Source organism: Scardinius erythrophthalmus, assembly GCF_964197995.2.
Source record: "Scardinius erythrophthalmus genome assembly, chromosome: 21".
NCBI classification, from domain to species: domain Eukaryota; kingdom Metazoa; phylum Chordata; class Actinopteri; order Cypriniformes; family Leuciscidae; genus Scardinius; species Scardinius erythrophthalmus.
The window spans coordinates 12286360-12309707 of NC_138241.1; the positions used below are offsets into that span (position 1 = coordinate 12286360).

At 36.8% G+C, this 23348-nt stretch overlaps 1 protein-coding gene across 1 annotated transcript in view; it reads left to right on the forward strand.

Annotated features, from left to right (window-relative positions):
* Positions 1-23348, forward strand: part of prkceb (protein kinase C, epsilon b) — a 128033-nt gene that overhangs the window by 74198 nt on the left and 30487 nt on the right. The window contains exons 3-10 of the mRNA XM_081351851.1: positions 2703-2865; positions 5547-5581; positions 6178-6266; positions 7671-7800; positions 8630-8772; positions 8997-9090; positions 10168-10382; positions 10463-10636. Coding sequence (XP_081207977.1) covers positions 2703-2865; positions 5547-5581; positions 6178-6266; positions 7671-7800; positions 8630-8772; positions 8997-9090; positions 10168-10382; positions 10463-10636 — 1043 coding nt within the window. The remainder of the gene's footprint in view (positions 1-2702; positions 2866-5546; positions 5582-6177; positions 6267-7670; positions 7801-8629; positions 8773-8996; positions 9091-10167; positions 10383-10462; positions 10637-23348) is intronic.

Sequence of the window (23348 nt, forward strand, 5' to 3'; positions counted from 1 at the left end):
GAACCACTTAAATGTTAAAAGATCTTCCAATAACCCTTTTATCGCATTTAAGTTCCTCTATTTTCCCCCAAAGCACTTCGAGGTCTCATGGTAATGAAAAGGTGACTCCAGAACCTCTGAAGTAAATACAAAGTGCTTAAAGGATCCCATAAGTTCCAGCAAGAACCTCAAAGATTGTCAATGCTCCTCCAGTAACCCTACTATAGGAAAAAGAGCTTTGAGGCACCAAAATTACATTTTGAAGTTCCTTGAGTATCCAACAGGATACTTGAGGCTCCTTTAGTTTTTACAGTGTGGGTTTTAGTGAGCAATCAGCAGTTTTTTCTGAATATTCGTTGACTAATGGTCTGAAAAGATGACTATTGATAATTATAATAACTGAACAACTTTTATTATTAACGAAAAACTACAAGAAATTGTATTATATGTTTAAGGCATTGATATACTTCAAGCAAATTCGAACAATGAACTGGTGTGACATAATTTCAAACAAAAGCAGGCCAAACCGAAGTTCGTTTGGAGTTTCTCAGAAAAAAAAAAAGCGAAACTATAAAGAGTTTTTAAACTCCAGAAATGATGTGATTTAATTTGAATAAATAGCATGTTAATATAATTATGCATGATATTCGTCATGTTTTGGATCGCTGATTGTTTAGTCTGAAAGGAAGAGGCTTGTTCTCCTGCACTTTCTCTTCTACTTTTGATGTCAAAGGTTTTTTGCTATGCACAGCAGTGCTGCCTGGCTCGGTTTCTTTTTCGGCTGGCAAAAAGAGTTTTAAAACACACACACACACAATGGCTTTATTAATAACAGGAGATGCCTGTCGGCCTGCCAGTTTGACACAACTTGCTTTGTCATTTTGTGACTCCAAGTCCAGCCTCTCTCCTTCTCTTTCTCTCAGGGCTGAGAAGTGTGACTACAGCAGACGGATACACTGACATAAGGGAATACTCAGGAGTGATCACAGTTCTCATGCTCCACAGAGAGAATGAGTAGAAGAGAGAGAAAGAGTGGAGCTCTACCCCTGTGGCCTGTTTCTTTTCCTAGTGAGAGCGTCTTACAACTCTCCAATATGGTGCCAATGTCACAGTCATGCCCCCCAGTTTATTGATCACTGCCTCTGCATGGCGCCTCATAACACACAAACAGAAAAACACACAGTTAATGGATTCGTTGACTCAAAAATGTAACATTTTGTTTAACCGGGAATAGAAGGGTGAGCAAATGATGACAAAATTGTCATTTTTGAGTGAACTATTCCCTTACAAGTACTGTTAGTGGCTGACTGAGTACCAATCAGTCTTCTGAATGGTTGAACAATAGCGTCTGTCATAGTGACAGATGTGATATCTCAGGACACATAGCTGAGTGACATCAGGTAGAAAAAATGCTTAAAGCTACGTTAAGCTTTAGAAGAAACAAGCTAATTCTCTGTTTGGTTTTGTGGTTTTTACGTTAGTATAAATATGAACAAAAACGGCTAACATGGTCTTCTATTGTGTTAACAAATACACTCTCAAATGTATGTTTGTCGTCATGATGAAAGTGTCTGAAAATAAGGGGGGTTATAAAGTGAGTAGTATTCAACTGGTCATGTGATTTCAAAATGGTGACACCTCCCCATGTAGAATTAAACAGCTTTTTCAAGGCTATTGATATGATTGGAGTCTTCATCTTAGGGCTGTGTAAGTCTGAGTGTCTCAGACATTGGTGGGCTTAAATTTATATATACAGGGTGGGCCATTTATATGGATACACCATAATAACATGGGAATGGTTGGTGATATTAAAGTCCTGTTTGTGGCACATTAGTATATGTGAGGGGGCAAACTCCTCAAGATGGGTGGTGACTATGGTGGCCATTTAGAAGTCGGCCATCTTGGATACAACTTTTGTTTTTTCAATAGGAAGAGGGCCATGTGACACATCAAACTTATTGGTAATGTCACAAGAAAAACAATGGTGTGCTTGGTTTCAACGTAACTTTATTCGTTCATGAGTTATTTACAAGTTTCTGACCACTTATAAAATGTGTTCAATGTGCTGCCCATTGGGTTGGATTGTCAATGCAACCCTGTTCTCCCACTCTTCACATACTGATAGCAACACCGCAGGAGAAATGCCAGCACAGGCATCCAGTATCCGTAGTTTCAGGTGCTGCACATCTCGTATCTTCACACCATAGACAATTGCCTTCAGATGACCCCAAAGATAAAAGTCTAAGGGGGTCAGATCGGGAGATCTTGGGGGCCATTCAGTGTGTGAAGCCCAACACAATGGGCAGCACATTGAACACATTTTATAAGTGGTCAGAAACTTGTAAATAACTCATTAACGAATAAAGTTACGTTGAAACCAAGCACACCATTGTTTTTCTTGTGACATTACCAATAAGTTTGATGTGTCACATGGCCCTCTTCCTATTGAAAAAACAAAAGTTGTATCCAAGATGGCCGACTTCTAAATGGCCACCATGGTCACCACCCATCTTGAGGAGTTTGCCCCCTCACATATACTAATGTGCCACAAACAGGACTTTAATATCACCAACCATTCCCATGTTATTGCGGTGTATCCATATAAATGGCCCACCCTGTATATTGAAAAATGTTACTATGTGCACCTGGATGAATGAGTGCACATTATTGAAGAATGGTTTTGAATGTTTACATTTGTTTGTGCATTTGTGTGTGTCTTGCAGCAGGAAGCTGCAAAAATGAGGAGCGTGTGTTTCGTGAACGCATGCGTCCCAGGAAGAGGCAGGGAGCTGTCCGGAGGAGAGTGCATCAAGTCAACGGGCACAAGTTCATGGCCACCTACCTGAGACAGCCCACCTACTGCTCACACTGCCGCGACTTCATCTGGTGAGTCCCACAGCAACCGTCAGCTGATATTTACAGCCGTGTAGAGTGCTGTTTGTACAGCTGCGTCTGTTGGTAAACCTGCGTCTGAGTTTTGACATAACCAGTGTACACTGTCCCTCCTCACGAGTCCGTTCACGGGTGGTTTCCCCTAAGAGGGCTGCGTTTCCATGGTAACTTCAGGAAAAGCCCCAAGGCTCAGAGTGACAGTGCTACAATATGTGTGTATTGAGTGCGTCTGGTATCCTCCACACTGCACAAGAGCACCGCCGTGTCCCGCGGCCGCCTCTCTGGAGAACAGAAAGAAAATGGCTGTTTTAAAGATAAGGTGCAGACATGATGTGTGGGACTGAAACTGAAGGGAAGGGCGGCGAATAACAACACACAGCCTATGAAATCTATATATGTGAACAGTTATTTTCTCCTAAAGAGTTACCAGGATACAATTCCTGTAGGAGGATGTTTGTCCACATACTGTATTGTTACGAACACTTTGCAGTATGGTCTTATTTGTTAACATTATTAGTAGGGATGTCCCGATACCACTTTTTCCAGACCGAGTCCGATACCGATACTTTCATTTTTGGTACTCGCCGATACCGATATCGTAACCGATACCTGTATTTTTTATTTTAAATTAATTTTTAATTCATGCATTTGTAATTTTTAAATGTATTGGTAGAGAAACCAAAAGAATATCAATCATATTAGTTGTTTATTAAATTTAAACTTAATTTGTTCATCAAATATATATTTGATGCACTGCAAAGGCTATTCATTACTGTATAAATTATATATAGATAGATATTTTTGTAAAGTTGAAAAGGGTAGCCTATTTAGTCAAGAGCAGTGAGTAATTTATTTGTCCTTTGTTTGACTGACATTAAAACACAGCAGCAGATTAATTAAACTGCTGCGCCTTTAAGACCGAACACACGGACCCCATTTGAATTGTACTGTCTACGTTCACTTGAGATATAACAGACTTTGTTTACTAGGATACTCGCCAAGAGTGAAAAGTGAATTCATCCGTACAAGCGCAAGACGCGAAAGACTTCCATTCAGTATCGCGCGCTGTCTGAGGCGATTGTTTTCGGGCCACGCGCTTTGGATGTTTGAAGTTCATGTAACTTCTTGACCTGCAAATGTCCTGTAATAATGTAGGCAACCACTCGTTAAACATAAATAAGGTAACAGTTCATGTTTTACTAACATATACGATTTAGTTTTAATCCAAATAACACGTGCTGAGTGCAGCAATCAAGAGCATTCAACAGAAGTGCTCTCTCTCTCTCTCTCTCTCTCTCTCTCTCTCTCTCTCTCTCTCTCTGGTCAGTTTACGTTAATAATAAGCTACATGCCTCGTTTTACTTTCTTTGCCATTGACATCCGACTGAACTACAAACTTTCCACTGACGTCTGGCTTGCGCGCTCAATCCACTGCGCGTTTTTTCTCTTATCAGCTCGCACCACAGGCGTTACTATATTCTGTTTAATATTTCACTAATAAGATATATTTACCACATAGACAGCCTTCTTTTTTTATCCCCATTATAATCTCTGTTGTCTGTGTTTCTTTGTCTGGACACAAACACTGTACACACGCTGCCTGTTATCGGTTGTTGGTATCGGGGCATTTTTACGAGTACGAGTACATGAGCTCAGTATCGGCCCGATACCCGATACTGGTATCGGTGCATCCCTAAATGCATCAAAGTCCCCCTGTGGTGAAAATCAAGTTTTAAATGTTGTTTATGTCTATGTGATGTTTTTAATATGCTTTAAGACAAACCATGTGCAAATTCATAAGTCAACACCATTGCTGAGTATTTTGTCCTTAAATCTGCAGTGAACCAAAGATGGTCTCAAAAACGCGGTTTGAAATCGCTGGTGTTTCTGACGTCACAAACTACCTTTGTAGCCAATCATGTCAACACGCCAGCGGGCTTTAGCATATCATCTGTTTATATGAAAAATCGGGTAGATTTAGCAATATAGCAGGTGTATGATGTATATTACCATGTTACGATGAACTAAATGCCTTTCTCCACTGACGTTCTGAGCTGTTCAAAGCATTTCTGATTGTTAGAAGGCAGATTGAGATGGCGAACGGGAACATGGTTTGTGTAATATTAGCAACACATTATTAGCTGTTTGATAACACGGTAAAGCAAAAGGCTAATCATATTAATTACCGTTATGTGTCCGACGTTGTAAAGAGTATACCTTTGTGCAGCGTTTCCCTCAGTAAACTGGCCGAGTGAATCTGTGAGTTGGCGTGAGTGGAGGTGGGGCTAATTAGCATATTAATGGTTCCACGTATAATAAATGAAGGTTGTAGAGTTGCATTCAAGCTATTAGAAGGCATGAAGAATTTTTTTATTCACAGGAAAAAACGTTTAAATATGTAATTTTGGTGATTGAATATGAGTTTTAAGTGAGACAATTTTTGACTACACGGGAAATTTAAGTAAGGAATAATTGGCGACGGGCTGTTGAATTATTCGAAAACAATGCACACCTAAGGTGGTAATGTGGCAATGACTCAAAGCAGATTTTCTAAAAATTCAACAAACTTTATTTATTTATTCATGAATTGTTTAATGCATACTAAAATAAATGCTGTTGTGTTTCAATGTGTCACTGTTCAAGAAAAATAATAGCTGATCTCCTTCTCTTCACAGGGGTGTATTAGGAAAACAAGGGTATCAGTGCCAAGGTAGGTGGATCAAATTCAGTTTTCTTAATATTTCTCCATATCAGTGTTTCTGTTCGGGTTCGGATATATCGGGTTGCTTGTTCATCGAAAACATTAGCAACAAAATCTAAAGCAACAAAAGACATCAACATTCCTATTAAAATTCTGTCATTATTTACTTATCCACATATTTATTGTATTTTCAGTGGAACACAAGAGAGAAATTTTTAAAAGAATGATGTGACAGCTCTTATACCACAACAGTTCAATATTAATTCAGCCATCAAGATAACAACACAAGAGAAATATCATTGGAGAAGTCAGTTTGACTCAAGCACTTCATTCATAATTCCCCTTTTGTGTTCCACAGAATAAAACAACAAAATACATGGTGAACAAATAATAGGATAATTCTTTATTTTTAGGTGAATTATTCCTTTAAGCAGTGACTAGCTCACAATCTGAAATGAAGGAAACTTCTGGCATGGACAGGAACCTCCTAAAAATATCATATCTATATACTGTGGCTGAAAACATCCTTATCTGTGAGCTCACAGTAATACATCAGAAAAGTGAAGTAAAGCTAATTTCGTCTACTCCTTGTCTCTGTCCCTCAGTGTGCACCTGTGTAGTTCATAAACGCTGCCATGAGCTGATCATCACTAAATGTGCAGGTCTGAAGAAACAGGAGGACACCACAGAGGAGGTGAGAGAAAAATCACACATGATGTCTCTTTAATATCTCTCATTTAAGGTGATGTTTTCACCAATGCGAGTAAAATAGAAACTTTTGCAGGTTTCCTGCTTTTCAGATGTTTATCCTGTGAAAAAAAAATAACCCATACATCTTTCCTTGAGTTTCATAAGAGGTCTCAACAATGTTTCAAACTGTGATTCAGATTTGCAAAGATGCAATGAAAAAAAAAAAACATACATTTCTCATCAAATTTATCCTAGAGTTATGCTATCTACACTTTAATTTCGAAGTTCTATACTCTAGCTCAGGGGTTCTCAACTCTGGCCCTCGAAAACCACTTTCCTGCAGAGTTTACCTCAAACCTTGATCAAACTCACCTGCCAATGGCTGCGTCCGAAATCGAGTAGGTCTTGGTACTTATTTTGAATAAGTAATTACTTCACGACCGCTAAAATGTATGTTCTATATAGTATGAGTTTATGTAGTATGAATTTAATCCAGACTTACTACATTTGCCATGTTGTCATTAGTCTCAGCCTCAGACGTCATGCCCACGGACCGCTGGCTGTAGGTCTTATTATATATCGTATACTTAACTGGAAATACTTCAGCAAGTCGTCATCTTATTGGTTGAATTCTACAGGATGTCCGGGAGGCGCATGTGTAATTTTTTTTAACGGTCCGCCTGTAAACAAAGATCCCTTGATGCCAAACCCCCTCATGGAAGAATAAAGCCGTTGTGTTTACAACTGTGACGATGAGCGCTGATGAGAATCAAAAGTATGTGAAGTATGTAAAGTTCATGGCATAGACTCTTTAAAATACATCCAAGAGTTTTACACATCGGTCTATAATTGTAGGGACATCAACGTTACAGTTTCACGCACCTAACCTGGAAAGAAACTAACTGTGATTGGTCCTTGGCCAATGAAAAGCGGGTACTTTTTGCCTACTCTTTTAAGAGTGCTGAGAATTCTGACATACTTCTTTTGTCACATACTGTTTTTCGCTTACTATACAGTAGGGGATTATGTGATTTCGGATGCAGCCAACAACATTTGAATAAAACAACTTTATAAGCTTATTCAGGTGAGTTTGATTAGGGTTGGAGAAAAACTCATCAGGAAAGTGGACCTGGAAGTCATTTTTTTTTCCAGTTTAAGTCTATGTCTTAAGAGCAACACCTGAGGAATAAAACTTCCCTTTAAAATTAAATAATATAGTCTACCATGTTTTTACTGTTAGCTAACAACATCACTGTGTAGGCTTTATCAAATGGGTGTCACTACCCACAGCTATATATATTGGATGTAAGTAATAATAAAAAATAAAAGAGTTTTGCAGTTTTTCCTCTGTTAAAATGCTTGTGATCACTGCATTGGCATCTTTCTGATCCTCTATCACCCCCTGCAGGTGGGATCTCAGCGCTTCAGCGTCAATATGCCTCATAAGTTTCGGATTCACAACTACAAAGTCCTCACGTTCTGTGACCACTGCGGCTCATTACTGTGGGGTCTGCTGCGGCAAGGGCTGCAGTGCAAAGGTGAGAGCGGAATTCTGGGAAATATAGATACAGGGTTACCACAGTCATGGAAAAGCTGCCAATTTTTCAGGGATTTTTAAATTATTTTGTCATTTTCTGGACGTTTCTATAGTGAATGCACATTTTTCTTTTTTTTTTCCTCTGTTCTGTTATTAAATATATTAATTCAAGACTGGCAATTGATAATCCCTATAAAATATATTTATACGTTGTTGTTGTTGTTGTTTTTCCAGTATAATGTTGGGTTGTTTCATCCCATGTTTTGATCAAATTTTAATAAAAAAAAATTAAACCAATAGTTGGGTTCTTCAATATTTGACCCAAATACCATTTTTTAGAGTATATATATATATATATATATATATATATATATATATATATATATATATATATACATACTCTAAAAAATGTATGATGAAATGGATGAATGAGAGCACAACTTTTTTTTTCTGTGACCTTTCTCTAGTAACTTTTTTGTTATATATATATATATATATATATATATATATTAAAAAAGTTACTAGAAAGGTCACAGAAAAGAAAAGGTTGTGCTCTCTTTCATTATGAAAACAGTACTTTGACCCATTGTTATTTAGTATCATTTTTATTTTATTTTATTTTTCAAGTTAAACTATAAATATAATAAGTTTAAATTTTTTTTTATATATATATATTTTATTTTAAGCAATGAAATTTTTCTTATGGTTTTAGTTTTAGTTTTAGTAAACGATAATAACCCTGCTATATCCCCAAATCTTCCAAGATTCAAACCTGCATTGAAATACAGTCTAAGTTCTCATGCCGTCTCCCTTCATTTCTCTGTCCTCAGTTTGTAAGATGAATGTGCACAAGCGTTGTGAAAGTAATGTAGCTCCTAACTGTGGGGTGGACGCCAGGGGCATCGCCAAGGTGCTGTCCGACCTCGGAGTCACTCCAGATAAACTCTCCGGCAGCGTCCAGAGGAGAAAAAAGGTAAGAGGCCGACAATCATCAGGAATTATTTGTTCGTACTAGAAAATTGGGCATGTAGAACTGAAAGGTCAAAAGCCTCCTTCTCCTCCATGCAGCTGTAGATGATAGTAAATACTCTGATTACTGATGACATAATGGTCTTTTATAGCGAGCGCTTGATCGGGACTCCTGAAACATAATGATGATTGGATGATGAAGATGATTTGTTCTTGTTTTCCTCACAGATCTCTCAGGGTCCAGATCCACAACCCTTACCCATATCCCCACTGTTAGAAGAGGACCGATCCAAATCTGCACCTACATCACCATGTGACCAGAGTAAACGAATACAGCTAAATATAAATCTTTGCAGATGCTTCTTGGGTTAAATACATTATTTGGGCCATTGTACCAAAATTTGAAGCTTGTATTTTGCCATGTTTTCATGGCTTTGTATGACAAACAAACTGAAATTGTCATCAATGAAATCAAATGGCTGATAGTCTAAAAGGGCTGTATTTAATTTAAAAGCTACAACTTCTATGATACAGCGTTTGATAAATATGTGTTTGATAGCCAGTGCTTTATGCCATTTATACCTGATATCCTTCACATGATTATACAACTACTGTATATGCACAGGCAAATATGCTGATTTGGCGCTCATTTTTATTTATTTTTTTATCAATGTTGAAAACAGTTGTGCTGAATTTTTGCGTGATACATTTTTTTCTGGAATGGATTCTTTGAGGAATAGAAAGTGTAAAAGAACAGAATTCTAAAATTATTATACATGTCTTTACTGTAACTTTTGATCAATTCAGTGCACCCTTGCTGAATAAAACTATTAATTTCTTTCAAAATAAAATAAAATAAATCTTTAAAACATGGTAGTGCGAGACTGTAGATCCGATGCTGTATTTTACCCTTAGACTTCTATTGTATGTGCATTACAATTAACATGTATTTTGTTTGATTTTACAATCTGAATGTGAGTATATATGACCTGTGGCAATATCCAACAAAACATTGTATGGGTCAAAATTATAGATTTTTCTTTTATGCCAAAAATCATTAGGATATTAAGTAAAGACCATGTTCCATGAAGATATTTTGTAAATTTCCCACCTTAAATATTTAAAACATTTATTTTTGTGAATGGATGCAGCACTTTTGCCAGTAGAAATGGACAACTTTAAAGGCGATTTTCTCAATATTTAAATTTTTCTGTACCCTCAGATTCCAGATTTTCAAATAGTTGTATCTCGGCCAAATATTGTCCTATCCTAACAAACCATACATCAATGGAAAGATTATGTGTTCAGCTTTCAGATGATGTAGGCTATAAATCTCAATTTAAAATATGGGGTCAGATAGCATGTGATGTGATTTGGCTCTTTGTTTTGTGATCTGCAGATATAAAGGACCTGGAGAACATCAGGAAGGCACTTTCGTTTGACCACAGAGGTGAAGAGCTAAAGCCAGCCTCGTCCTCCTCTCTGACCGAGGGAGAGTCAGAGGAGACGGGGGAGGCGAGAGAGAACGGAGAGGTGAAGACCGTCCAGACCAAAAGGATGATGCTGGAAGACTTCTCCTTCATCAAAGTGCTCGGGAAAGGCAGCTTTGGCAAGGTGTGGATTATGTCTGGTAGTTTTGTCTGGTGTGTAATAAGGGCCCAGCAGTGTGAGCGCAGTGTTGTCTTTGTGTACAGGTGATGCTGGCTGAGTTAAGAGGCACTGATGAGGTTTTTGCGGTGAAAGTGTTGAAGAAAGACGTCATCCTGCAGGACGATGATGTGGACTGCACTATGACTGAGAAACGCATCCTAGCCCTGGCCAGAAAACACCCATATCTTACCCAACTCTACTGCTGCTTTCAGACCAAGGTGAGAGCCAGGAGTTTCTGCTCTACACTCAGTTTAGCCTCATTGCAAACTTTAAAATAATGATTAAAATGGACAGTCAAGCACTAAATATCAAAACTTCTCCTTATTCATAAATGTTTTGCAGACTGCCACTAGATGGAGCTGTAATATTACATTCTGTCCGGTAGTCAGAAAGCTTTCAGAGCTTGTACATTGCTTTTATAGCGGTTTAGCTCTTTATCTGAAGAGGGTAAGGCTGTGGCTTGGGGAATAATTACAAAAACGGGGCAGTTCAGCAAGAACGTAGGCACATTTTAGAAAAGGCTTACATTTTGAAATGTGTGTATTCAGGTTTCCAGCTGAAACTTAAAAGGCTTTTAATTCAAATGAAAACCTGCCATGAAACAGCAATAGCGTTTATACACTGAAATGAGAATGATACTTTAAATCAAAAGTGAACTGCTAAAATTATCTGCTATAATTTTGAGCCTTGAAATGTAAATACAAACTGAATAAAATAATACATATTTATTGACAAACTTCTATTTCTTCTTGTTACTAGATCAACTGTAAAAAACAACACTTTTTTTTCAATTACTTTACATTAGAGCAAATGCAAAAAATAAGATCAAAATAAAACATTTTATAAAGCCCAAAGCTAATATTAATAATATGACCATGATTATATTAAAAGCTGTGCATAATGTGAATATAATAGGAACATGTTTGTCTTCTTAAAAGTTGGACTCTATTTCCTAAGATTTTTATTTATACACTTTTACAAGTGTTGGAAATATCACATAATTTTAAAATGAAAAAGTCTGAAAAGATTTCTATACTGATAATAAATCCATTTATGATCAGCTCTGAAATATTTATTTGCGTAGTTATTGCTCTTATTTGTGAATGGTTTATTACTGTTTAAAATAACTGACAGTACACAAAAAATAAGATCAAACTAAAATCTTTAATATAATCAATAAAAAATGGCAAACGACAATTAAAATTTTAATTAAATCAGACTATTTAAATACAAAAATATAGATAAAAGTAATATAGCCAAAAACCAAAAAGCCATAACAACAACAATAATAATAACAATTAAAATAATAATAATAATTATTATTATTATTATTATCTGGAAAAGTTGTTGTAGTTTCTATACTGACCATACAATTATCCAGTTATGATCAGTTCTGAAATATTTCTTTGCGTAGTTATTGAACTTTTGTGAACCTGTTCTCTATGCAATGATTTTTACAAATCCTAATCCAGTATCCAGTCATGGCAATTAAAAACGTGTGGAAACGTATTTTTCTTGTACAACCTCTCAGTTTCAGTCAATTAAACATTATAGGTGGTAAAGGGATTATTTATTATCATGACTCGTCATAATGCTGAATATCAAATACAATTGTGTTCTTATCCATTCCACAAACAGCCCTGCAGCTGATCACACACACACACACACACACACACACACAAACGCTCGGGTACGGAACAGGTTGATCTGTTCGCCTGCACGAGTGTTCCTGTCACAGAAGGGCAGGCACCTGTTGAAAGGGAACATTTCTTTTATAGTCTATAATAAGCTCACATCAGATAAACCCTCCACATTAGGTCACCATTCTAATTCTCGTTCAGTCTCTCTCGGTCTGCTGGTGTGATAATAGTTTTAGATCGAGCCGGCTGTTTAAGAACAGCGGCCGCGGCCAGTCCTAACCTCACATGAACATGTTTATTTTCCTCCACTAAAACCTGGAGTCAGCCATCATGACGGCATCCTCCAGTCCTCTAATTTATTTACTTCTGCAGTTTCCCCAAACAAGCAAAAAGAACATTGTGTCCTTACTGTGAACACGAGTGGGAGGAGGTAAAGGGAAGGGGAGGGGAACGAGCGCTGGCGAGAAGGAAAAGGGCGAGTGTAGGATGAAAGAATGGTGGAGAACAAGATGACCTCTTAAAACTGAAAACGTATAGTATTAAAAGACCATAACAGGGATGAGTTTTAACTGTGACATTAAAGTGACATTAAAGAATAGTCGCCGTAATTGAATCACTCTCACTGTATTTTTAGTGTGAGTAGAGCAATGACAGGAAATGACAGGGAAATGGGATCGGGAAATGTCATGTGCTGGATTCAAACTTGCAGTGGTTCACAGTCCTGGTCTGGGGACCTGCCGCTCTGCATATATTTTGGTCTTCCTTATTTAACACGCAGCTCATTAGGAAGAGCTCCATGAACTCAACTAAGGGCCGTGACACAGCACCGCTTTCAACTAAAAACGGAATACTTTTTATGCGTTTTGGTCATTCATCGACAACAGCGTTTTGGGTGCCTGAAAAAGCAAACTTTTGAAAATGGGTTTCAACGTGCACGTTTTTGAAAACGATACCGTAACGTCTCCGTGTAAACTACAAAAACACAAATATGTGGAAAACGATGACGTCATCCGCATGCGTATTATGTGTTCAGTCTATAGGCCCGTAGTTTTTCTTTACAAAGTGACATCGCCAACTACTGGCCTGGAAGCATAAAACAGCGTTTTCAATAGTTAATCGTTAACCCTCTGGGGTCTGAACTGTTTTTTGGGCCCTGGAGGTGTTCTGACATGTCAAACTCTGCTACAATAATGTATAAGCAGCATGTGTGTAAAAGTTTGTAGTTTTGAGATAATGACATCTATGCGTGGTTTGTGAAAATACAAAAAAAAATTCTCACTGAAATAAGGTCATGAAACCCATACTGATTATTTCTTCACAAGACTTTTGAAAATTGTATGACGTAGCCTAGAATATTTGCCCTAAAAATATGTGAAAATCACCCTGACTGCTCATTCAGATAAGACAATATATTGATTTAAAAATTTTACGACGTGTTTTTGGGGCGACAAAGCTTTATGCGGGAGCTCATTAATATGTAAGCTTTCACACCTGAGAAAGACAAAGACCCTCCCCTAACGGCCCTATTAGGAGCCATCAGGCCCTGTCATTCTGAGCAACCTTGCACAAAGAATGAGGAGATTTAAAAAATAATGATACTGATATCAAGAGAAAGGCCTGCATGATTTTGGGAATACATTTTAGATTTTTCTGGTTAAAATTGCTTTTTAAAATTCACAGAACACACACACACACACACACACACACACACACAAATGTTTCCAACAATATATAATATAATGGACACCAGGTTTGTTGTGCCTTGTAAGCATAGGCTATGCGCAGTGCTGCATAAAATAATAATAACAATAACCATATCAGCCAATAAATCTTCCAAAATATTTCAGTAACAACTAAGCTAGAGAAAAATATATTGATTATCATGTTACTTCAAATGTTTCCATTCGTTATGATGATATGAAATGAGATAGTAGTAAAAACATGAAGCCGTTTGGTGCATTTTGCTTTTCGAATGTATCAAATATGATACATTCAAAAGCGATCGCGCTCAAATATAAAACATTATGGTTACCATATACATATCTACGTTTGAGCAGATATCCACAAACACAGTAACAGTAAACACGGGTCTAAATATTATAATATTCACCATGTATCTAGCCACAGTTCAACTGCAATGTGAAATTTATGCAACTATAACAAACTAATATGTAAGAATTTCTTACCTTACAACTTTCTTGTCTTCAAATCGCATTCTTCTTCTTCTGAGGTAGCCTAAATCCAATGTAAGGTCACGGTGAGCCTTTCAAACTCGACGAAAAGCAGAGACTTGTGAAGTGTTTTGGTGTTTTGTTTTTGAGGTAACGAGCGCGTTCGCGTTTCTTTTTTCTGTATGACCATAAATGACGGAGTAATTTAAGATTATAGTTCTACAATGTGAAGAAAATCCAGCAAAACGCGCCCGCGCGTTTGCCGACCTCAGAGGATTAATGATGATTTCCAATGAACAAAAGATTTGTTAAAAGGATAGTTCACCCTAAAATGAAAATTCTGTCATTAATTACTCAACCTCATGTCGTTCCAAACCCGTAAAACGTTCGTTCATCTTCGGAACACAAATTAAGATATTTTTGATGAAATCTGTGAGCTTTCTATCCCTCCATAGAGAGCTACGCAACTACCACTTTGATGCTTTAAAAAGTTCATAAAGAGATTGTAAAACTAATCCATATGAATTGAGTGGTTAGTCCAAATTTGCGTAGTCCAATTGCTTTACTTGATGAACAGATTGAATTTAGTCTTTTATTCACATATATACTGTACATTTATCAACTAACACATCTGTTGTGTTAATCTGGAATCAAGAACCAATGAGGTTCATTCCTGTGTTTCGCAGAATGTTTGAGCTTCAGCAAGAACCAATGATGTTCATTCTTGTGTATAATGGATCATGTTTGAGCTTCAGCAAGAACCAATGAGGTTAATTCTTGTTTTGCAGCGCGTTTGAGCTTCAGCAAGAACCAATGAGGTTCATTCTTGTGTTTCGCAGAATGTTTGAGCTTCCGCAAGAACCAATGAGGTTCATTCTTGTGTATAATGCATCATGTTTGAGCTTCAGCAAGAACCAATGAGGTTAATTCTTGTTTTGCAGCGCGTTTGAGCTTCCGCAAGAACCAATGAGGTTCATTCTTGTGTTTCGCAGAATGTTTCAGCTTCAGCAAGAACCAATGAGGTTTGTTCTCACCCGTCAAGCAGGTTCGGTTGAGCTTTTGTTTATGTTCGCTGATCAATGTTTAAATTAAATCTGTTCATCTTATAAAGCGATCAAGAAAATTTGGATCAAAACACTCAAATCATAAAGATTACTTGATGATCTCTTTATGAACTTTTTGTAACGTCAAAATGGTTGTTGTGTAGCTGTCAATGGAGGGACAGAAATCATATTTAGAGTTTATTTTTTATTAGAGTTTCTTTGTTAATTAGTTCAGTTTGCCTCTGTTCTCTCCAGTTACATGTTAAGTTGGTTGTTCTGTTCCTGATCTTGTTCCTTAGATTCTGTTTTGTGAAGATTTGAGTTGATTTCTAAATACAGACTGCTGCACTTAGATCCTGTTTCATCTTTGCTGCAACCAACGCTGACCGTCAGCTCTCTAATCGTTCTCGTGGTACTTTGATGTCATATGCAGATCGGTATACATGCACTTCCATTCAAATGTTTGGGGTCAGTAAGATTTTTTTACTGAAGAAATTAATACTTTTCTTCAGCAGGGTAGCTGCAAGTATCCTGCAATAAATTATAACAAAAACATTAAGCAGCACAACTGTTTTCAACATTTATAATACATGTTTCCTGAGCATCAAATCAGCATATTAGAATGATTTCTGAAGGATCATGTGACACTCAAGACTGGAGTAATGATGCTGAAAATTCAGCTTTGCTATCACAGGACTAAAATACATTTTACAATGTTCAAATAGAAAACAGTTTGCAAAATTATTTAGTAAAATTAAGTCTCAGTCAAATATAGCATGAATAATAGTAAAAATAATAAAAATGTTGTGTTTTTGGTACGAACCATACAGGAAATGTAGTGTTTTAACCATGCCTAGAAAATGTAATTATTGGCAGATCTGTAATATTATCTGTATCTGTAATATTTTGAACAGAAGTTGGTTTTGGAGGGATTTGTTCTTGTGTTTATTTTGTACCAGAAGAAGTTGATTGCCATAAGCCTTACATAATGTGGTTCTGATGCTTATCGGACCTGATGTGTATTCCATATGCTGTTTGTTTTCTTTTCCACACACACATACACACACACACACACACACACACACACACACACACACACACCACACACACACACACACACACACACACACACACACACACACACACACACACACACACACACACACACACACACACACACACACACACACACACACACACACACACACACACACACACACACACACACACACACACACACACACACACTCATTGACCAATATTCTGTTTATTACACATAATGACTAATGCAGCACATCTGACATCTATGTTAAAAAATATGAAGAAAATTCTAGAAACAAAATGTGAATTTTTGGTCAGAAGTTTACATTTATAGGCCTAATGATTGCAGATTAAGTAAAGATTTGACATTTATCCACAAATGTCTTTTTGGACAAAGATTACACACTTGTGTTCTCCAGCATTTTGCATTTAATCAGATCTTAAACTGAATGCAGGTGTGTGTTCCCTTCTTTTGTTTTTTTTCTTTCTTTTTTTCCCTTGTTTTCTCTCATCGGCTCTTTGTTGCCTCACACGCAGCATGGCAGGCTGACCTCTTGTTGACATGTTCAGTTTCTCGCTCCATTTCGTGTTCCCTCAATGCCTAATTTGCCATCAGGCACTGCTGAGGACGCCTTTGCCCTGACTTGCTTTGCCCCTCAGCATCAGTAGAGCCGAAGTCCTGCGTTAATCTCCACATATGAAACCCTCTGATAGACTTTCTCTATTGATTACCCATCACTTCCAATGCACAATATAATTATGTGATATTTATATTGAACGAAGGAAGAGACTGCAATAAAATAGAGCTAGTACGGCAAAGCAAGTTTAATTTTATAGCATATTTCATTCTCAGTGATTTACATTGGCATTATACACTAGTGTTCAAAAGTTTAGGCTGGGTAAGATTTTTTAAAAGTCTCTTATGCCCTTCAATGCTGAATTTATTTGATCAAAGATACAATGAAAACAGTAATATTATGGAATATTATTACAATTTAATTGTATTATTTCTTACTGTGATGGCAAAGCTGAATTTTCAGCATCTTCAGTGTCACATTATCTTTCAGAAGTTATTCAAATATGCTGATTTGGTGCTCAAGAAACATTACTTATTATCAGTGTTAGCAATAGTTATTTTTTGTGGAAACTGATAAAAAAAATGGATTCTTAGATGAAGAGAAGGTTCAAATGAACAGCATTCATTTGAAATAGAATCGATTAATATAAGCTCATTAGACTGCATGCATTTATAACATAATTGGAAAATGCTTTTTAAAAGTTTTATATGGAGTCAACTTAAAATAATATAAAAAGAAGAAAAGAATAAATGAACAAATTAAAGAAATAAATGTTTCATATGTAGTAGTGGATCAAAATTCTAAAGAGATAAAAGGACACACATTGAACTTAAATCAAATTAAATAACACAATTAAAGTTAGTAAGAAAGGCATTTACAATAACAAATAAAGCTGAATTTGAAGTGTTCAAGAGATGCTAAAACTACCAACATTACTGTTCCAACTATGAACATAGTCTATTAGACTACTTATACGCGTTTTTTTGTTTTTTTTTGTTTTTTGTTTTTTTTGAGTTATAGAAGTTTGTGGCTTTCCCGCTTCAAAACACATTATGTATGAATGTTTATGAAACATTAAAGGTTCTCAACACCAAGGTCATCATGGCTTTAATTCCCAGAGAACACACATGCTAAAAATGCATGAATTCAAGCCTCTTTTTTTTGGGGGATAAAATTGGCAGCCGAGTGTATAAATGTTAATATTGATATTCCAGAGGAATGCCTTGACATGAGCAGAAAGGTTGTTCCTAAATGTGCACTCTAATGAACCAGAGTTTTATCATGATTTTCAGACTGCAATCAGCCTCAGGATCACAGTACAGCTCTTATCCCTGTAATTACAGCTAAGCAATGTAAATAACATTATACAACCAGCTAAAGCGCATATGGAAACTTATAGAGCGAAAAAACTTCAGGCAGTGAGAGAGCAATTCTGATTATTTATAAATCAATTTGTTTTTCCCCTTTGTTTTTTGGAGGATGTTCTCAAAGTTTTTATGATCACTTCCAATTTGGTCAGTTTATACTCCCCCACTTAAGTTCTTTACCAAGGTCGTGGAATGAAATGTCTTGCTCTGTTTGGCTCATCTCTGCTCTTGGACAGCAGGTTGGAGCGCTCCCAGATGTCTTGGCCTGGCTCCCTCACATTTATGTTCTGTAGTCGCTCCATTAATCGCAGTCAGATTGCGGCTGCTCACTTTGTGACATCTGTGTAGGCAGCCGTACATGTCTCTCCTTCAACTGAAGAAGACAGAAGACACACAGTCCTCCGCACATATCACAGATGCATGTTTTCATTTAAAAGTCCTTAAACTCTGTTAACGGATCGAATCCAGCATGTGTTTGCTTTTCTGCACCCTTAACGAAATACTCATGAGTGACATATGGATTTTGTACATTTGTTTATTTTATCTGTCTTTTTCTTTCTCATAGAAGGAGGAATGCATTCCTGAAGAATTGAATTTGATCTGCTAATACAGCTTGTTCTCACAAGCAAAAAAAACGAAGATTCTTTTTATTATTTAACTGAATTCTTACAAGATGGCTTGTATCATGTGGATTGAGATCCTTCTTTGTTACATTGTCATTAGGGGCTTTACAGACTGAAGAAAGAAGAGAGGTAGTTTGCAGTCAATGTGATTGTATGTGACGGCAAATTGTTTGCATTGCCGTTGCAGTTAAGTATTACTGTAATCCCCCAAAAAAAGAAAGAAAAAGAAAATGTTTTAACAACGAGAACCATCTTTAATAATAAATACTCAGGAATGCTCAAGAGAATACAGGAAATTTATCACAACAAGTGTCATTAATGTAAAATACTAAATCAACTATTCGAATAATTGAATAACCGATGGCAGACAAAGTGGAATCCCCACCCCCACCCCCAAAAAAATATTTGACATAATTTGTGATTTTTTTTTAAAGGAGAACTCCGGTCAATTTTAACATTGAGCTCATTTTTTTGTAAATTTGGAGTGCAATGGGGCAAGTTTTAAACTTGCTTTTAGCCTCTTAACATCCTTGATGTGTCATTACAAGTGCACAGCCATTGTGAGTGATTCCTTCAGAGTGATCACGGGTGAATCTGACTGCAGTAGATGTGAAAGATATGAATAAAAATGATGTTATTTCAGCCAGCGCACATACCTGTATTTACATCCTGTTTTCGGTCGAAGTCCATAGTAATCGATTGTTGAGTTCACACGCATAGGTTTAGTTACCTATGATCACGCGCGTGAACTCGACAATCGATTACTATGGACTTGGACCGAAAACAGAAAGTAAATACAGGTATGTGCGCTGGCTGAAATAACATCATTTTTATTAATATCTTTCACATATACTGCAGTCAGATTCACCCGTGTTCACCCCGAAGGAATCACTCACATGACCTGTGCACTTGTAATGACACATCAAGGATGTTAAGAGGCTAAAAGCAGGTTTAAAACTTGCCCCATTGAAGTCAACAGGGTGCAAATTTTAAAAATAGAATAACATGGTGTATGCAACACCGATTTTTGTCGTTGTTCTCTGTATTGACAGCACTCCAAATTTACAAAAAAATGAGCTCAATGTTAAAATTGACCGGAGTTCTCCTTTAATATAATATTTATTTTATTATTTATTTTGCTAATCTGGAGTCCAACAGCCAAGTGGAGGAACATTGATCCTATCAGAAACAAAGCAGGGCACCATAACAGGAAAAAGACATTTCCCCAAGCATGTATGTCAAGAACAGGGAGCATTTTACCTCCTATACTGTGGATTTAAGTTTGTAATGTCTATGTGCAACTACTTACATATTCATTATTTACATTGTGTAATGTCTCCAGACAGTTGGAAGATGGATGGCTGAAGTTCTGGTGAATTCTTTTGTTTGTTCTTATAAAAAATAAAAAAAATGCCTAGCTCATGTTTAGCAACATTTACTGTACACTAAGAGTATAAATATCCCGTTGTTGTCATATTTGTGTAGTATCAGGTTGCATCCATGTAAGGAAACCAGAAAACCTGTATAGCACTGACTTACACGCTAAGCCCTGTTTACCCAACGTCTGTGTTTTTGCAGCACTTTCTGCTACACTGAGCTTCAGAAACTTTTCTCTGTAGAAACATTCCTCACAAAAACGTGTTCTCAAACACAGTGTTTTATAGGAAACATAGTGGCATGCTCGAACCTGAAAAAGAATCTGATTGGGCCATTTAAGAACATTATGATGGACAGAGGGAGAAAGAGCAACAAGGTTTCTGCATATATGCTGTGTTAAGAGGCTTATACAGTATGCGTGATGTTCTGGGAGAGAAATTCCTACTGTAATGACAAGCATCATCAAGTGAAGAGCGACAGCTTCTTGGCCAGAGTGTTTTAAAAGTCGCTGGCAGCAATGTGTGTTGCTACTTCACATGAGCTCACTGGGTCTGTTGTATACTAGAATGCCAAATGTGTGTGTTATATTTCTGGCAATCGCTGCAATATTAATTGAGACTCAGAAATATTGCCAGATGTGAATGATGGAGATATTGATCCAAAGTGGTAGTAGATTAAGGCCAATATTTCCCCCTGTAGTTGATTTTCAGGGGTTTATATAAGTATTTTTATTTTTTTTTCATTTTCATATTGGAATATAAATACTTTTATTGAATAATTTAAATAGGCCTATGTTTGTTTTATTTTATTTTACCTTTTCTTTAGCATGTAATATACCTGTTAATGCATGTAAACAATCTAAAAAGTCCACAGCAAGGAGAGTTAATCTCTTCCTTTCTGAAATGCCTCGTCTGCTATTATTTCTGTTACGTAGCTATGTCACCATGTGACAGTTTTTACTATTAAAACTATTTCTCGGCAGTTCAACCACAACTTTTTGTTGTATTCTCAATGTTTCTGCTTTCACAGATTGATGCAGGTCAGTGTGTTAATGGGCATATAGTTTTCACTGTGATGTAGAGAAAGGTTTCAACATCAAATCTGAAATGTTAGAGGCATAAAAGTTGTGCTTGCGAAGGTGGTTAGGGTCGATCAGCTGTCTATATCAGACTCGGGCTCGAACTGATACTCTAAAACTGAAGCCATAGTTAGCTTCATTATAGTATTTACAGCGCCTCGGGCGCCGGTTATGTTAAAGGGCGTTATATTTCCCCACACACACTCTAAGCGGCCAGCTGACCAATCAGAGCAGACCGCTCTTTTCAGAAGGCCGGTTTTAAAGAAACAGAGCATTCCAACAGAGTGTGAAAACAGGTGCTGCAAAAATAAATTGTTTTTTGAACATTAAATCGTGTAAACCTATTCTAGTAGACCTGAAATAATGCATTGATTTACATAACTTACTGATAGAATACATTTTAAACCACCAGGATAAGGTTTAGGTTTTGGAGTTATTTTAAAGTATTTTATTATTACCTACACATTCAACAACATTCACATTTGAGACTAAATTTACAGAGACACTGCATTTCAAAGGTTTCGTTTCAGTCATTTTCTTGACTGAAATGAACACTTTTATTCAGTAAAAATGCATTAAATTGAACAAAAGTGACAGTACGGCATTTATGTAACAAATAATATATATTTCAAATACATTGTTTTTATTTTTTTCTATTTCTGGGACATTTTTGTCACTTTCAGTGGCGGTTTTATCCCTGTCAATTCTAATCCTGATTTCTATTGATGTAAAGGGCTGGAGAGAGGACTGTATGTTCTAAACCTTTGCTTTAGAAATTCAGTACTCTAGCTTTCATCATCTCAGTCATGGACTGACGGCCATTTTTGTACACATTTTTTTGTGAATTTGTACAATCACGCGCAAAAAGTCGTGACAGAGAGCTCAATTCAGTATTTGCATGCTGTCTGAGACACTGCTTTCTGTGCATGTGCTTCGGATATGTGCACACACAAAACTTTCCATACAGTGACGAAAGTTCCCTTTTGAGTCTTTTTGCGCTTGAATATTTAAACTGGCAAGGCTTAAGCTTTCGTGACGATGCAACACTGGCCTGACAACTATTTGTTTACTTTCATGTTTCCACAACATTGCATTGTTAGAATGTTAGTATGTTAGAATGTTAGGTAGACTGTCAACTGCCGATTGACACGGTTTCATTTACTAGCCAACGCCGATCTTTACTCGCTTTTGGCTCTTGCCGAGTGTTCATTTTAGGCCCTGTGTGTAGTGAATGAATTAAATCATTTTTGGGATTTAGCATTTTGTTACATTCAAACAAAACAATAATTTAAACAAATCATTTAAATGTATTTTTTTTTAATTTATATGAACTTTTTGTCGACAATTTGGCATTGATGTTAATTTTTCGAATAAAAATTTTCACTCACATTGTTAAGCTGAAAATTTTTAAGTGTTTTCAACTTAAAGCTGCGATGCACAAACCGATCAGTTTATTTCATCAAAGTACCGCAAGAGCGATTCGAAAGTATACAGAGCCGACTGCTCTCTAATTGCTCTCGCTGTACTTTGATGTCATACACCAATTGGTCTGCCACTTCAAGTCAAACACATCAAATTAAAGCATGCAAAATTAGAACGATTTTATTAGTGGTCTCAGACTTCTGGACACGAAACACAAAGTCCGTTATTAGCTTTGGACTTAAAGATAAACATTCTTGATTAATGTCCAGGGCCACACACACAATACACTCTGTACTGAAATTATAATTATATCCTGTTCCTATCAGCTTCACAAAGCTGGTCATTTGTTAAGCTAGTACGGAGTGTGGTAATCTCACTGTGGGGAATGACAATTACCATGAAGAAAAGTGGGGCACAACTTCAGCCAACACCAGCTAACAGAAGAAAGCTCACACTCAGTTTTTATACACATTTAGGTGAGACACTTTTCATGTTCTTTAAGGTTAAAGTGTGTCTTGTATGTGTTATGTAAGGTGTACTTTAACACTCAATCATTTGTAGTGCAGATGAAGCCCGGCTGATACACTCTG